Source organism: Prionailurus viverrinus, chromosome D4, assembly GCF_022837055.1.
Source record: "Prionailurus viverrinus isolate Anna chromosome D4, UM_Priviv_1.0, whole genome shotgun sequence".
NCBI lineage: Eukaryota > Metazoa > Chordata > Mammalia > Carnivora > Felidae > Prionailurus > Prionailurus viverrinus.
The window spans coordinates 11,219,833-11,235,419 of NC_062573.1; the positions used below are offsets into that span (position 1 = coordinate 11,219,833).

General features: G+C 42.5%; 1 protein-coding gene across 4 annotated transcripts in view; it reads left to right on the forward strand.

Annotated features, from left to right (window-relative positions):
• The window catches only part of ASTN2 (astrotactin 2), an 876,392-nt gene that overhangs the window by 410,537 nt on the left and 450,268 nt on the right, over positions 1–15,587 (forward strand). For 3 of the 4 annotated variants that reach the window (XM_047831063.1, XM_047831066.1, XM_047831061.1), the window contains 3 exons: positions 6,784–6,868; positions 8,065–8,139; positions 8,913–9,050. In XM_047831063.1, coding sequence (XP_047687019.1) covers positions 6,784–6,868; positions 8,065–8,139; positions 8,913–9,050 — 298 coding nt within the window. The remainder of the gene's footprint in view (positions 1–6,783; positions 6,869–8,064; positions 8,140–8,912; positions 9,051–15,587) is intronic. The other variant, XM_047831064.1, reaches the window with a different exon arrangement.

Sequence of the window (15,587 nt, forward strand, 5' to 3'; positions counted from 1 at the left end):
GAAGCAACCTCCCAGTAATGCTAGGCTCAACCCATGCCTCCCCCACCGCATGCCTGGCCCTGAGCTGGGCTCCAGCGACACAGAGATAGAAGTGAAGAGGCCCAGGTGGCCCCTTTGGAGTCAGGACAAGAAAGGATGCCACACACGCTTACTGCTTTGAGGGCCCAGGGAGATGTCTTTGCAAGCCACAGTGACAAGAAGAATAAATAGGAAAGTGAACAGCAGCCAGTGTCCCTGGCCTGTGATGATAAGTGATGGCTGAGTTGGAAGCAAGTGAAAATGGAATCGTAAGAGGATGACAAGGCGGGAGGAGGATAGCCAGACAGCAGGCAGACTTGGGAAGAAGGCTCTGCATTCATCTTGCCATCATGGGCAGGTGATAAGCTTTTCTGAGCTGTGGAGGAAAGAGGGGGCAGCACCGTCTGGCTTAGCCTCTTGTCCATGCCTGTGTGTCCTTCAGTAGGAGGAGCAAAGACAAAGGCAACAGGTGTTACTGGTTCTGAAAACACCATAACCAGCTTTGGAGATTATTTCATTCAAGCTGCCTCAAATTTGCAGATCAAGAAATAGATCCTCTTGGCTTTGCAAAGGGCATACCTTGAAATTGGGACCATCCTTCATCTAGATAGCACTTTTTCTTTCCACAAAAACAAGATGTTAAATCGGCCCCCTCCTATCCTGGAACAATAATTACAAAAACTCAAACATCCACAACGTTTTCAGCAAGAAGTGTGCCAAAGATTGTAGTTCAGACTTTGCAGATACATCACTGATCTTTCCAGCAGATAAGTGACAGCAGCGTTGTTACAGATTAAGAAACAGATGCAGAGAGGTGAAGCCACTTGATCAAGTTCGTGCAAATTGTAAGTGGCAGATCCAGGATTTGAATCCAAAACGAGATGATTCCAGGATCCATGCTCTGAACTACTTTACCAGCATCCTGGTTTTACGTGATTAACATGAAGGCGGTGTCCACTTCGAAGTGGTTTTGAAGAACCCACACAAGATAAACTCAAGATTGCTCATAGTTGAGGGATTCTAGTGTTTTACCCAAGAGTTTATGGAGTAAAAAGGTATGTAACATAAATTGAGAAGTGAACAAATGGGACCTAGGGGACAGGAAGAATAAATATATTTTTAAAAATGTTTTTAACGTTAATATATTTTTTGAGAGACAGAGACAGAGCATGATCTGGGGAGGGGACAGAGAGGGGGCGTCTTAGATTCCAAAGCAGGCTCCAGGCTCCGAGCTGTCAGCACAGAGCCTGACACGGGGCTCGAACCCATGAACCATGAGATCATGACCTGAGCCGAAGTTGGCCACCTAACTGACTGAGCCACCCAGGCACCCCAGGAAGAGTAAATATATTAATACCAGTGCAACTCACATATAGCTGATAATACAGAGTTTTAGTAACTAGCACGATGAAAATCCATGTAACTGATTTCCTTTATGGAAACCACTTTAATGAAGAGATTAAACTCTTTTTTAAGGTCTGCATTATCAATCATATATAAATATATGGTTTGAATCTGTTAAGGTTATCTAGGATTCATTATATTTAAAAAAAATAATAATCCCAGGGTGCCTGGGTAACTTAGTCAGTTACACGTCTGACTCTTGATTTAAGCTCAGGTCATGAGCTCACGGATCATGATCTCATGGGTCATGAGTTCGAGCCCCACGATGGGCTCTGCACTGACAGTATGGAGCCTACTTGGGATTCTCTCTCTCTCTCTCTCTCTCTCTCTCTCTCTCTCTCTCTCTCTCTCTTCCCCTCTCTCTCCCTCTCCCTCTCTATTTGCCCCTCCTCCCACTCCCATTCTTTCTCTTCCTCTGTCTCTCAAAATAAGTAATAAACATTTAAAAAATATATTAAAAAAAATCCTTGTCTGTGTTATAGATTCTCATTATAGGCAATTCAGAGATGGCAGGCAAATACCAAGGAAAAAAAATCCTAGCAAGTGTTGCCAGGTATATCGAAGCATTGAGATCACCCACGCAGCAGGAAGGATGCTACAGTAGCGGCCAGGAGCCCTGGGTTCTAATCCTGACTCCCACAAACCAAGTCCAGTGATTTGGCCAAATGTCTTCACTCTCTGAAATTGCATTTGTTCCTTGGGAAAATGAAGCTGAGAAGCTGTGACCCAGCTGATCTTTAAGAGCTGTTTCTGCTCTGATGTGAAATAGAATTCTATTTTAGACATTTCATCAACGCTCATGTTTATACTTTCCATTTCCTTGGCAAATACCTGTCCTGCATATAAGGAAGTTTCTTCTAGTCTTCGGCAGAACCATCATTATTCTAAATGAACTCAGCCTGCATTCATGAAAACTGCAATGTATTTCTTCATTCATTTGTTCATTCATTCATTCATTCATTCATTCAGCAAATGAGCTGCCTACTCGTCATCAGGCATGACACTAATTGCTAGCATATGGAGATGGTTACAGAAAGGTTTCTGCAGTTAAGAAGTGCCCAGCTTAGTGGAGAAAACAGGCAAATTTAAGAAAAATGGTTTCTTTATCCCATTGGCATAGATGTTACTATTGTGAGATGTGCCCCCTCATTTATTTATGCACCAGGCAGTGCAGTGGGTGCGGATGCAACAGTGAGCAAGATGGCTGCAGCCTCCTCATTCAAGGAGCTTCTGTAGTGATAGGAGTAAGGGAGTATGGGTGATCATAGATCATGTAAACCTGGATCCCTGGGGAGCTGTTCTGACCACCCAGCTGCTCTGGGTATGCAGAGGCAGGGTTGCAGAAAGGACTCATCCGAAGAAGGGGTTAATCCCTAGGTCTGGCTGTCAGAAGCTTGCATCTTGCAAGAAGGAAGTGCTTGGTTGCAAATAGTGGAGAGTTGGCTGAGCCAGCAAAATAGGAAATTGGAGTCAATAAAGTAGCCAGGGCATTGATGGAAATCTTACTGGAGACACCTAGCCCAGTCACTAAGAGTGATCACAGCTAAGGCTGAAGCAGTGTCAGGAAAACAGAGTTTCAGGATTCAGAAAGGCTGTGTAAATGACTGACTCTCATTGGCACTCAGAATTGATGAACGTCTACTCCAGGTTTCCATTTTGCAGATGGGGAAGCTAAGGTCCAGGAAGAAGGAAATGACTTACGCAGTCTTCCTAAAGTTATGTGCCAGCATATATCAGAACAGAGTGCTGGTTTGGAACGGAAGGGAAAGAGGAAGAAATTTATGGAGGACTGTTTGTCTGCCTGAGCCATAAGCCTTACTTTCCACTACTTCGATTTACTCTCACGGTCAGCTCTGTGGAGTTGACATCACGGTCATTTCTCATTCTATTAATGAGAAAACTGAGACCCATCCAGAGAGAGAGAATGTGAGGATTAGAACCCAGGTCTGTTTGCCTCTAGCCATCATTCCTCCCCTGCCTCACTTCCTATTCTCCAGGTAACCTTTTTTCTTTTTTTTCCAGTAAGTTAGTTTGTTTAAAGAATGAGTGGGGGAGGGGCAGAGAGAGGAGGACAGAGAATCTGAAGCAGGTTCTCTGCCAACAGCAGAGAACTCAATGCGGGGCTCAAACTCACGAACTGTGAGATTATGACCTGAGCTTAAATCAGACACTTAACCCACTGAGCCACCAAGGTGCCCCTCCAGGTAGCCTTTTCAGGGCCTCCAGAGTGGATGCCTCGCCTCTCATTTGCAAAATACATATTTGTTGTATATGCAAGTCAGTAATTAATGATCTGTTCTGAGAACGGGGAAACTGGCCTGGTAAGCATGCGAGAAAAAAACACAAAATATAGCAGTAACCTTCCTCAGTATAGATCTCTCATTCTCTCAATATTCCCAACAAGAGGGAAAGGGGGACCGTAACCTGTGCCCTTTCCTGCAGAGTCACAGATCGGAGAAACAGGAACCTGACTGAGCAGTGCCCTTTCCCTCAAAAAGAAAGGCCCTCCTTTCTCAGCCCTTCTTGCCTGCCCCAGCCTGACTTCCTGTCCCTCCACCAGAGGTAACTATTTACCTCTTCCATTACAAATCATGAGGTCTGTGGTTGCGGCAGATCATAAATCAGCCCTGGGAGTCTCGAGGACAAATGCCAGGACTTTTAATATTTAATATTAGGCATATTTAAAGTGATGAATATTTCATGACGGGACTGTAGCATTTTAACACATCATTAGTGACTCCTACCCCTCCCCTTTTTGGTAAATTATTCTCACCGAAATCTCAAGGATCTCCTCCCTCTTCTTCCATTTTCCTTACTTCTGGCAACAATCAGCTCATTAGCTTGCACACACCTACAGCACACACATTTGTTGGAGCACTTGAACTTGCTGTTGGAGAAGAGAGTTACAGAGAACGTTCCTGCCTGCGAGCAGCCCCCTCCTATTTACCACGTATCCAGAGAAGGGGAAAGGTAGAGCTCTCTCTCTCTCTGTCTCCCTCTTTCTTCTGCCTTTTGGTGATCTCCATTCTGAATATTTGTAATAGTACCTCTTACCCATCCATCACTTCTTATTCTGTCTCACTACCATTTTGGCTCAGCCAACATTTATCGAGCGCAGGCTGTTTGCCAAATACTTGTGAATGCCGGGGTTACAAAGATTAAGCAGCATTATAATGTATAAAACAAATTAGAGAGTTTTTTTTAACGCTCGGAATGCTTTGTATAAGGTCAAATGCATAATATTTTTGGTGAACCCATGAAGACAATGAGGTTGTTTGGTAAGTACAAATGTTTTGAAAAGAGGAGTTATGGGTGATAGTTGTAGAACCTGTTAACCTAGTGTATATTCTCTGCTGTGTTGTGTTTTGGTAGCACAGGTTGAAAAGAACCTTGATTCACAAAATCTGTAGTCGTAAAAAGCATGGCCTTGTTAGCACTACAGCTCCCAGGCTCCGGTATCCTCCTCAATGAAACAGAGATTACAGGAGAGGGTGTTTGTGTGGGTTTGGGGGGTAGTGGTTGTTTTTAAATGAGGTTTGCATAAAATGTGTTTACCTAGCAACTGGACTTAATATGACAGTGCTCTCCAGTGTCCTGAATTCTATTACACAACATCTGAGCATTTAGCCTTTATTTATTTTTTACTATGACTGAGATTTAAAAAGACAAATGTTTAAGGGAAATTCAAATCTAAAAGTTGCAAGTTTCCTAAGTCTATTCCTTTGAATTACACATTTCTGTGAAACATGGTTCAAAAACACTCAGGTCAGGCCAGTCAGAATCACTGTAGGATTGAAGAGTTGCAGGTGTGTGTGTGTGTGTGTGTGTGTGTGTGTGTGTGTGAGAGAGAGAGAGAGAGAGAGAGAGAGAGAGAGAGAGAGTAGATCACCTGAAGATGAGAAAGAAAGCAACCTGACAGCAATAGTCTAGAAATTTATGAGCCATAACAGATAGTTAATTATTTTTTAAGTGTTTTATTTATTATTGAGAGAGAGAGAGAGTACGCACACCCACAGGCGGGGAAAGGACAGAGAGAGAGGAGGACAGAGGATCCAAAGCAGGCTCCACACTGACAGTGGTGAGCCCAGTGTGGGGCTGGAACTCAAGAACTGTGAGATCATGACCTGAGCCAAGGTCAGACACTCAACCGACTGAGCCACCCAGGTGCCCCAGATAGTTAATTATTCATTCAACTCACAGTATTGAGGATCTACTCTGTTGTACACAGTGGGATAAGGCAGGGCAGTTTCCAACAGCGTTTCCCAAGTTGCGGGCCGTGGGACACTAATCTTGTGGCCTGTTGCACCAGCAAGCTTCCCAAGATGAAATAGGTTTGGGAAAGCTGTTTAGGTATCACTTTCATGAAGAGTCACACACCACTGTCTCTACAAATCGTCTAGTGTTTCCCAGTCATTTTTTTTTTTTATAGAATCTATGTTTGGTAAGGCGTCTGTGGATATTCTACAAATACACCTTAGGAAAAACCAGTAACAAATTGAACCTTATTCAACCCAACTTTAAGGAGTGTACAATGGATTGATAATTGAAGAGGGTAGGACAGAGAACTTTGGAAACCTTCCAGGATTCTGAACTCTAAATCTATGCAAGGAAACCCCAAGTGAGCTTGGCCAGTGGGAGAAGATGCTTAAGGTAGTGTGGAACGCTAGCTAGCATTCATGCAACATGGCATGAGATATGGCCATAAAAAATGATGTATGGTTACGTGGATGGATAGATGGGTGGATAGATGGATGGATGGGTGGAGAGGGAAGGAACAAGAATGGAAAGATGGGAAGGGCAGAGGCACACCAACTAAGACAACAATAACAACAAAACAAAATGAACTCTTGAAGTGATAGATGAACACAAATTTTCCAGAAGGGGAAATCAAAGGTATCTTGGTAGAGGTGACATTAATTTGGGGCTTATGAATGAACATGAATTGCTCATTCAAGTGGAGAGAAGAATTTGAATTTCTGATGATACTTTTAATGTATATGTACTTTATCATAATTTAAATGTTTGAAAATAAGGACCTCCATTTGTAGCCACCAGGTCATTTCCTGTTTCCCTCATTAAGCCATGAGCCCCTTCAGTGTCTAATCTCTGTGTCCTCAGTGTGGGCCGAGAACCTGGCAGGGAGTGTGGTTAGGACTTGTTGAATGAATAAGCAAGCAGATGAACAGGGGAATAAACCCTTTATTAACCATAGTGGTGGGTAGACCAGAACACGCTCTTTCCCTTGGTCTTTTCCAAAACTGGGAAGCCCACTTTATTTCCTAAGAAAACCAGGAAACCAGGGGAGAAGGCTATTTGGGGCAGATGGTATTTTACAAGACTCCTTTCTCTTTTTGCTTACAGGAGAGTGCAGCTGTCATGAAGGCTATGCCCCTGACCCGGTTCACAGACACCTGTGTGTGCGCAGTGACTGGGGACAGAGTGAAGGGTGAGTGGCAAGGGGCATCAGGGCAGGGACAGTGGAAAGCCGTCCCCTGCTCCTCTGCTATGGTAGTACAGGCCCCAAACCTCTCCACGAAGAGGACTCTTTTTCTACAACAGTTGTGTCGTATACAACCTGATGGGCAGCGAATCCCATTTCCCACTGAATCACATTTTAATATTAAAGGTACATGATTGGGGCGCCTGGGTGGCGCAGTCGGTTAAGCGTCCGACTTCAGCCAGGTCACGATCTCACGGTCCGTGAGTTTGAGCCCCGCGTCAGGCTCTGGGCTGATGGCTCAGAGCCTGGAGCCTGTTTCCGATTCTGTGTCTCCCTCTCTCTCTGCCCCTCCCCCGTTCATGCTCTGTCTCTCTCTGTCCCAAAAATAAATTTAAAAAAAAAAAAAGTAAAAAAAAAATAATAAAAAAATAAAGGTACATGATTAATGAATCTTCTAGAGAACAAAGGCTCAAATTTAACTCACCCTCCCACACTGTAAGTAATCAATGAACACTTCCTTAACTGGACTGATAGAGAATCGGGTTTTTGTCCATAAACTCCAGAATGGACAAATGGTCTTTAAAGTGCCGAGTCCTTCTGTGAAATGGAGATGTTCTCTTATAAATGGTCTTACCCAGTACATGGGTTTGAACAGCATGGATTTAAACTGCATGGGTCCACTTACATGTAGATTTTTTTTCAATGAATATAGTACAGAACTGTAAATGCATTTTCTTCATGATTTTCTTAATGACCTTTTCTTTTCTCTAGCCTACTTTATTGTAAGATGAAAGCGTCTAATACACATAACCTATAAAATATGTGTGAATCAACTGGTTATGTTATCAGTAAACCTTCCAGTCAACAGTAGGCTATTACTGAGCTTCCTGGCTGGCCTAGTCAGTAGAGCATGTGATTCTTGATCTTGGAGTTATGAGTTCAAGCCCCATGTTGAGCATGGAGCCTATTTTAAACAACAACAAAATAAAGCAGTAGGTTATTGGTAGTTAGGGTTTGGGGGAATCAAAAGTTATACACAGAGTTTTGACTGGAGTGAGGCTATTATTTAAGGATCAACTGTAATTATGCTGTGAAATTTGGTTGTCTGTAAAGCTACTTTTAAGCAGTGTCCACATATGAATCCTACCTGCTTCTGACTAACACCATCTCCTTTTCTTTCCCTCCTTCTGTTCTTTCCACAGACCTTGGCCTTACACTACACTTGAGAGGGGCTATGACCTAGTAACAGGAGAACAAGCTCCTGAAAAGATTCTCAGGTGAGTTGACAATCTTGTTGGGGCGTGATGGTGGGGATTGGAGGCATAGTCATGCATCCTAAGTCAAGGGAGCCTGTGAACTTCATTCAGGTTGCACTGAGTACAGAGGAACTCTCATTGGCATGAATGTACCATCATGGCCCAAATGTTGATGAGAATCTAATTACCATTTGTCTGGCATCTAGACTTATGAACTCAGATATTTGAACTGGAGGAGGCTTCACTGATTATCTAGTCCAGTGCTTTGAAAATATTCTACAGCCACAGGACCTCTTCCTGCCACTTCCATGAAATCTCGTATGAAACTTCAGTACTTCAGCTGATGAAGACATATAACAAATTAAGTGGCAGAACTGGGAATCAGATTTTGGTTCAAACTGATTCAGGGTCCTTGCTCTTCACCTTTGTGCAGACTGCCCCTGCTGATTTAGCAGCCACTTATGGAACTCCTGCTTGCTCAAGACTGCTTGGGAAAGCAGAGCCAAAATAGTCCCTGTCCTCACAGAGCCTGCTGTTTACTGGGAGTCAGGACAGGTAGTCAGGGTAAGAAAACTAGCCATGCAAAGCAGTGCATGGGCCAAATGATTAATACATTTAAGTAATGACATTCAAGTCTTGGCAGAGTTGGCCAAAATCATGCATTAGAGAATGTAGGGGACTCAGTTGGGTGGGAAGTAAGACATAGCCCTAGTGGGGATGGAAGGAGGGGCCCCTATTTTCTGTTTTCTCTCTGCTTCCCAGGGAGTTCCCCAATGGAAACTCTTACATTGCAGGTCTACTTTCAGCTTGGGCCAAGGACTCTGGCTTCCTGTCAGCAAAAGCTTTGTGGTTCCGCCTGTGGAGCTGTCCATCAACCCTCTGGCCAGCTGCAAGACCGATGTGCTCGTCACAGAAGACCCTGCAGATGTCAGGTAGGGAAGTCATCTCCACTGTTGTGTACCAAGAGCTCTTTGGCACACTAGGAGCCCCTCTGGTTCAGGATCACAGGGACCTCTTTGCTGAAGTGGCTTCTTAGTGTTGAAGTAGGCACCTGCCTAGTAGATGATGTGAAGAACACTGTCCAATATGTCATGCTCTACACTTCTAGAAGTGCCCCCCATTGGTGGGCCTCAATGGTTTATATTTCAACAGTATTACACTCCTTCTGGGTTTATGTAAAATATGAGGGAAGCGAATACATTATCTGGCTCATCCTGGGATTATTAATGATTATATCTTATAAAAGAACTTTACTTAATATTTTACACTGGAGAATCATGAAAGTGAAAGATGAGAGAATTAGATGCTTCTTTTGTGACTCTGGTACTGGGACAGACTTTGGACTAATCCATAGGTTCTTGATGCACAGGGCAAATTTATTTGTTCTTCATTCAGGAAAGGATGGAGACTACATCTTTCCTTACATGTTTGCACCTTGTAGTTAACTTCATTATAGACTTGCTCTACTGTGCTGTAATTAGTTGCTTACATATCATTCTGTCCCATTATGTGGTGAATCTCTCAAGGTCAAAGAAAATAACTTATTTAGCTTTCTAATCCCCAGTTCCCAGTACATATTGGACAACTACTAGATGTTTATTGATTTAATTAAACCAGTGGCCTTAGATTTGCTCCTGTCACTATTCTGGAGCTTTCTAGTGGAAGTTTTTGTTTTTGTTTTTGTTTTCTTTCCTTCCAATTTGATTAGGGGAAGCATTCCAGAAATTTTAATGTTACTAAAAATGGACTCTGATTCGGCTTTTGAAAGCGGCACATGCACAGCTTGGTCACTCTTAAATTGGAACTCAGAATCATGCCTTACCAGCCTCATCCTTGTGATTGTGATTCTACCACTGCATAGCTGGCTCTGGGCCTTTCTGAATCCAGATGTCATCAGTATGTATGTGGCATCTTGATAAGAAGCTCCCAAATCCAACTCTTTGGATTGGGTTTGGGTTGGTCTCTGCTTTGCGATTTGTTTATTCTCACCTTCTCAACTTTTCATGGTGAAATGCCCCTAACATGGATGTTGATATTTCCCAAAAGAGAGAGTTTGAAAAAGAATAAATTGTTAATGGGTAGCACTTAGGAAACAAATTGGTAATTATTAAGACCTAAGATGGTTTTACACACACACAAATTCATGGCAATTTGCCATTATTTCTATTCTTGATAGACTTGAGGCCAATGGACTTGAGTAAAGCATGTGCTAAGGTTTCTCTGCATTACATATTTTAAAAGTAGAGCAAAGATCATCTGTTTGAGGAGCTATTCTCAAGGAGACCCAGTGATCTTGATTGATATCAGCTGAAAGTTCTCCTCTAGCTTTCCTCCAAGTTCTGCACTGTTGACATTGAATTTGTAATTTCAGTGAAGGTACCGGTGTCATGATAACACTCACTCCAGATTTGAACAGGTCTGAGTTAGAAGCCCATGTCTACCGTGTATGAAGTATGTGATCCTGGCCAAATTCAATTTGCTAACTTTCCATTTTCTTAGCAAAATTGGGATAGACCGTGCCTTCTTCACAGAGTGTAACAATAATATAATTCATAGCCATTGATTATCCATTACATACCAAACCCTTTGCTAACATTATCTCATTATATTCTAACAAAAACCCCTTAAGGTGATGCTATTATTATTTGAATTTCCAGATTAAAAAGAAAATGTGAGGCATAAGAGTGATGCCTTTACTAGTAAGTGCTGCACCCAAGCTTCAGCCCATGATCTCTTGAGCTCCAGAACCCATGTTTTTAATTATTTTACTGAAATATCTCCCAAGAGTTGTTGTAATGATTAAGTAGCATGATATATTAACACTAGTATGTGATACATTCCCAGTGCTACATTATACCCATGTTAGATGAACTAAATTCCAACCACAGTAGAGTTCAAGTAGAAACTGGGAATGATGGGGAAAACAGCGTCAAGAAAGTCGTATGCTATGTTGGGCTATTGAGAAAGACCATAATCCACAGGATGACTCAGTTGCCTTTTCTGATCCAATCTGATTTGCATTGAATTAGCAATCCAGAAAAGAAGGGCCCAGAATATCTGCATGCAGGGACTCTAAAACATCTTTAGAAATGTAAACAAAAAAAAAAAAGAAAAGAAAGAAAGAAAAGAAAAGAAAAAGTATAAGTACTAGCATACATTTCAGAAAGAGTATTATATGTAGTTAGAAGGGATAGTGTGGTAAGTTGGAAAAGGTGAGACCTTCAGGGGGCATGAGTCAATAACAAGGAGATGTTTTTTCTCACCTCCTGCTAAGAAGGCTGTGCCTGTTTACATGGCGCACACACTTACACCAAGTTGGGGCCAGAACAGAACTGCTCAGGATGGGAGGAGGGGATGGTGTTCTGTAGCTATGGAAACTCCTTCTCAACCCTTCCTTCACAAACCACTGAGGTTCTCCTCTAAAGAAAAGTTACACAAATATTTGAAGAATATTTGGTTTGGTTAGGGCATTAGGTTATTATCCTCCTCAAAGGTGCCCTCATGATTTGTCTGGTCTTGGAGAAATAGCAGACAGCCTTTTAAGTCTTACCTTCAGCATACCTCCCACCAGTGCCCATTGGTTTCCCTGCAAGGGTGGATAAAAGATGGCAGTCATCACCATTCAAAAGAATCCACACTATGTAGGTTGAGTTCTCCAAGCTGCACTAATAAAGCTTGTTTGACATGACATTGCCCAGGCAAGTGATCATGGGTGTTTAAAGAATTAACAAGTTCCAGTCAGATGATATGTTACAAATTAATAAATAATAGATTGTAATTATAGATAGCCAATAATAAGCCATAGAATCACTGCCAGGAGAATAGAGGAAAGGCTGTTCAAAAGCCAAGCCAGAAAGGAAAAAGATAAGCATTACAGCAGAATCAGAAGGAAAACTTAAAGATGCTTTGCCTGTTGACTTTTTTGTTGTGTTTTAGTTTGGGACAAGTCATTTGGAAAATACAGAATCTCACACTGTGGAAGGCAGAGCAATTTAGTGGTCAAACATACAGGCTCTTCCCAGTTGGGTGGCTAAGTTTAAAACAACTGATGAGAACAAATTTTTTTGTGAGAACCTAGAACAACTGGGATTCTGAAACCTTTGTAGTGGGAATGTAAGTTAGCATGACCTGTACGTAAACCTGTTGGGCAGAATCTACTAAAGTATATGGTGCAATCCATCAATTCTACTTCTAATAATATACTTAGCAGAAATGTGTGTATATGTACCACCAATAATACATTCAAGAATGCTAATAGCAGCATTCATTCACCCTGCCTAAAAGGGTGTAAAAAAAAACCACAAATCCCATCAGTTAAAAAAATGAAATAGATAATGAAATAGTCATGCCATGGAATACTACTAGCGATGAATATTAACAACAACAACAACAACAACAAAAACCAACCACCCACATTGCCATCAGTGAATCTCACAAATATAATATGGAGTTATAGAAGACACAGAAGACACACAAAATTATGTGTATGTGAAGATCAAAAATAGTAAAAATGAATCTGTGCTGGTAGAGGAAATGATAAGGATTACTTTTTGTTGAAAGAGAGGGCAGTGATTCATGGGAAACAGGGAAGAACTTATGTGATACTGACAGTGTTTGATTTCTTGATCTGGGTGGTGGTTATATGGGTGTGTTCTCCTATAAAAATTCACCAAGCGGTATAGATAACGATTTACACACTTTTCTCTATGTATGCTGCGTTTTGACTAACCATACAGTTTATTACGTAAGGTAGTTCTTGTTCGGTTTTGGAGCCCAGCTGAACTGCCTGAGTTCAAATCCCACCTCTACCACTTGCTTACTGCGCGAGCTTTTCTGGAGCTGTGTTTCACCTTGTGGATAATATGGATAGAAGATTATACCATGTAGGAGTGTGTTGTTGAGAATCAAGTGACATAATACACTGGAGAGCACTGAGTTTGGCACATGGGGAATTATCTAGAAGCATTAGTTATCACGATTGTTGTTACTGTAACGTAGTGTAACATATTTGTGTTCTCCTTCTCTTTTTAATTCTTTTCTCCTTTTGGTAAAAGGCTACATCCAATCCATGATGCATCTTAAAATTAGTAGTGTGTGAGAGCTCACATTCATCCCTTTGTCATGCATGGGGTTCAAGGAAGACTTAAATGTTAACTTACAAAGTCTCGTACAGTGTGGTAGGTCTCTGGCTTCATGTGTGTGAAAATATGTGTAGAAGGAATGAAGGGATATGCGTGCCATACACATGGAGTTCCTTGGGGGGTTGGAAAAGAAAAAAGCAATTCCAGACCAAAAGGATTAAGAAAGTGCAAGAGAGAACATTAGCAATTAACCTTGACTTGTGGATGCATTTTGGCTATGTAGAATCTAAGGCGAGAGGGAAGACTTTCAAGTCTGAGGAGTTGAAAGGCCAAAGAAGAGAACTCTCCCCGGGGACATCTGCCGTGTTCCCAGCCTGTCCTAGTGGGAAGCTGCCGGGAATGAGATTCTCAGACACTAACGATGTCAGCTACAAAGGTGGATGAGTGAGCTCTCGTTAAATTGCATCCAGACTCTTTTCAATTCTCAAAACCTTAGCTGGGCCCCTCCTGTGTGCCAGGCACTGTGCCAAGATACCTGAGGAATACAGAGACATTAAGACCCACCTCTGCTTCCATGGATCTCACAGTAGCCAGGAGTGTGGAACAAGATACTGACTTGAGAGATGAAATAAAAGATCCTTGTGGAGAGAGAAGCATGGCAAACAACACTTATTTCTACACACTGAGCCTTCACAATTTCACCCAGAGCCGATTCTTCTTAGAAGAGAAATGCAAGAATAGCTATTATAGTTGGAATAATAATCATCCACAAAGCCCAGCTTTTGGAGCCCCTCAATGATTTTTCTATGATCTCCAATCAATGGAAAGGAAATGATGAACTACTGTTAATTCCTGCACAATTTTGAAAGAATAATGGGATATCAGAATGAAAGCCAGCATTTCTCACTTGGTGACAATTTTCACATTGAATTTGTTCAGAATGGAATTAGGAATGCTTCCTTGTTCATTTGTCCTTTCAATTCCAAGCCCTGAGAATTTACTGAACACCTACTATATGCCAGGCTAAGTATTAGAGATATAAAAAATGTTCAGACAGAGATCTCAGTGCTTCAGCTGGGACAAAAGTGCAAACCAAAAGATGTCATATTTGGTGACAGCCCAAGAGGATAGAAGGAAAGAACAGGACAGAGAAAGAGGAGAGACCTTCAGGTGAAACTGTGAAGTTTTAGCAGGAAATCACTAGGTCACTGGTTCTCAGAGTGTGGTCCCTGGACCAGTAGCATCAGCACACCTGGAAACTTGATAGAGAGGCCGATTTTCTGACTCCATTTGTGGGAGACTGATAATGACCCTCGATGGTATCAGCTCCCAATTCCTAGAACCTGTAAATGTTACGTTATTTGGAAAAATGGTCTTTGCATATGTAGTTATGCACCTTAAAAGAGGTTGATTATCCTGGGTTATCTAGATGGGCCCATAGTACCATAACGAGTACCCTTATAAGGAAGCAATGATGTAAGTGCTTTACCGAAATGAGCTCATTGAATCTTCACCCATTATTAGCTCCGTTTAATGCTTGAGGAAACTAAGGCACGAAGAGGTCATTCAGCTTGCCAGCTGACACAGACAGGAAGCGGTAGAACCAGAATTTGAATCCTGGGAACCTGACTCCTGACTCCATGCTTCTCATCTCTAGACTGTGCTGCCCCTATTTGTCCTGTTTGGGGACATTTTCCAGTATCCCAGATCAGTGTCTAAAGGGGCAAAATGCTCAAATTTCCAGACCTGTGGTCACTGACCCTCCCTCGAAGCCAGTGGGGGCAGAGGCACCTTTACCATGTGGACTGAGATTGCAGGTACAGTTGTTCCCTAGAGAAAGATCAGGACAGGTGGTGGATGGATGCTGGACAGAAAACCCCACAGGTGCCCTCTCCACGGACAAGGCATGGGGACTGCAAGTGGCATGTCTGAGGAGGGAGCCTGTGTCTGGGGGCTGGTGCCAAGGGGCGCAGGGAGAAGAGGAGAGGAAACAGAACAAGCATGCTATTTTCTTCTTCTCTCTCCCCTTGGCTGTGGGCTACCTCGCCTAGCAGAATCAGCAGAATCCCCTGAGGACAGCTGAGGAGAGTGCCCCCGGCAGGTGCTCCTGTGTGAATGTCCCAGATACCAGAATCCGGCTTTTTCCAGACACTACCTCCAGGCAGATGCAATGTATTCTGGAAATGTGGGCTGTGCATCTTAAGGTGACACCCTCAACAGAAGCATTGTAGGTACATCTCTGTGCGACAGACACTGTGCTGGTTCTAGAAATATAAAGATCAGAAAGAGATGAACCAGTTGGAAAAAGTGTAGGATTGGAATCCTACACACCTGGACATGAGTCTTTGTGCACAATTTACGACCTGAACTCTTTAGTTCAAGTAACTT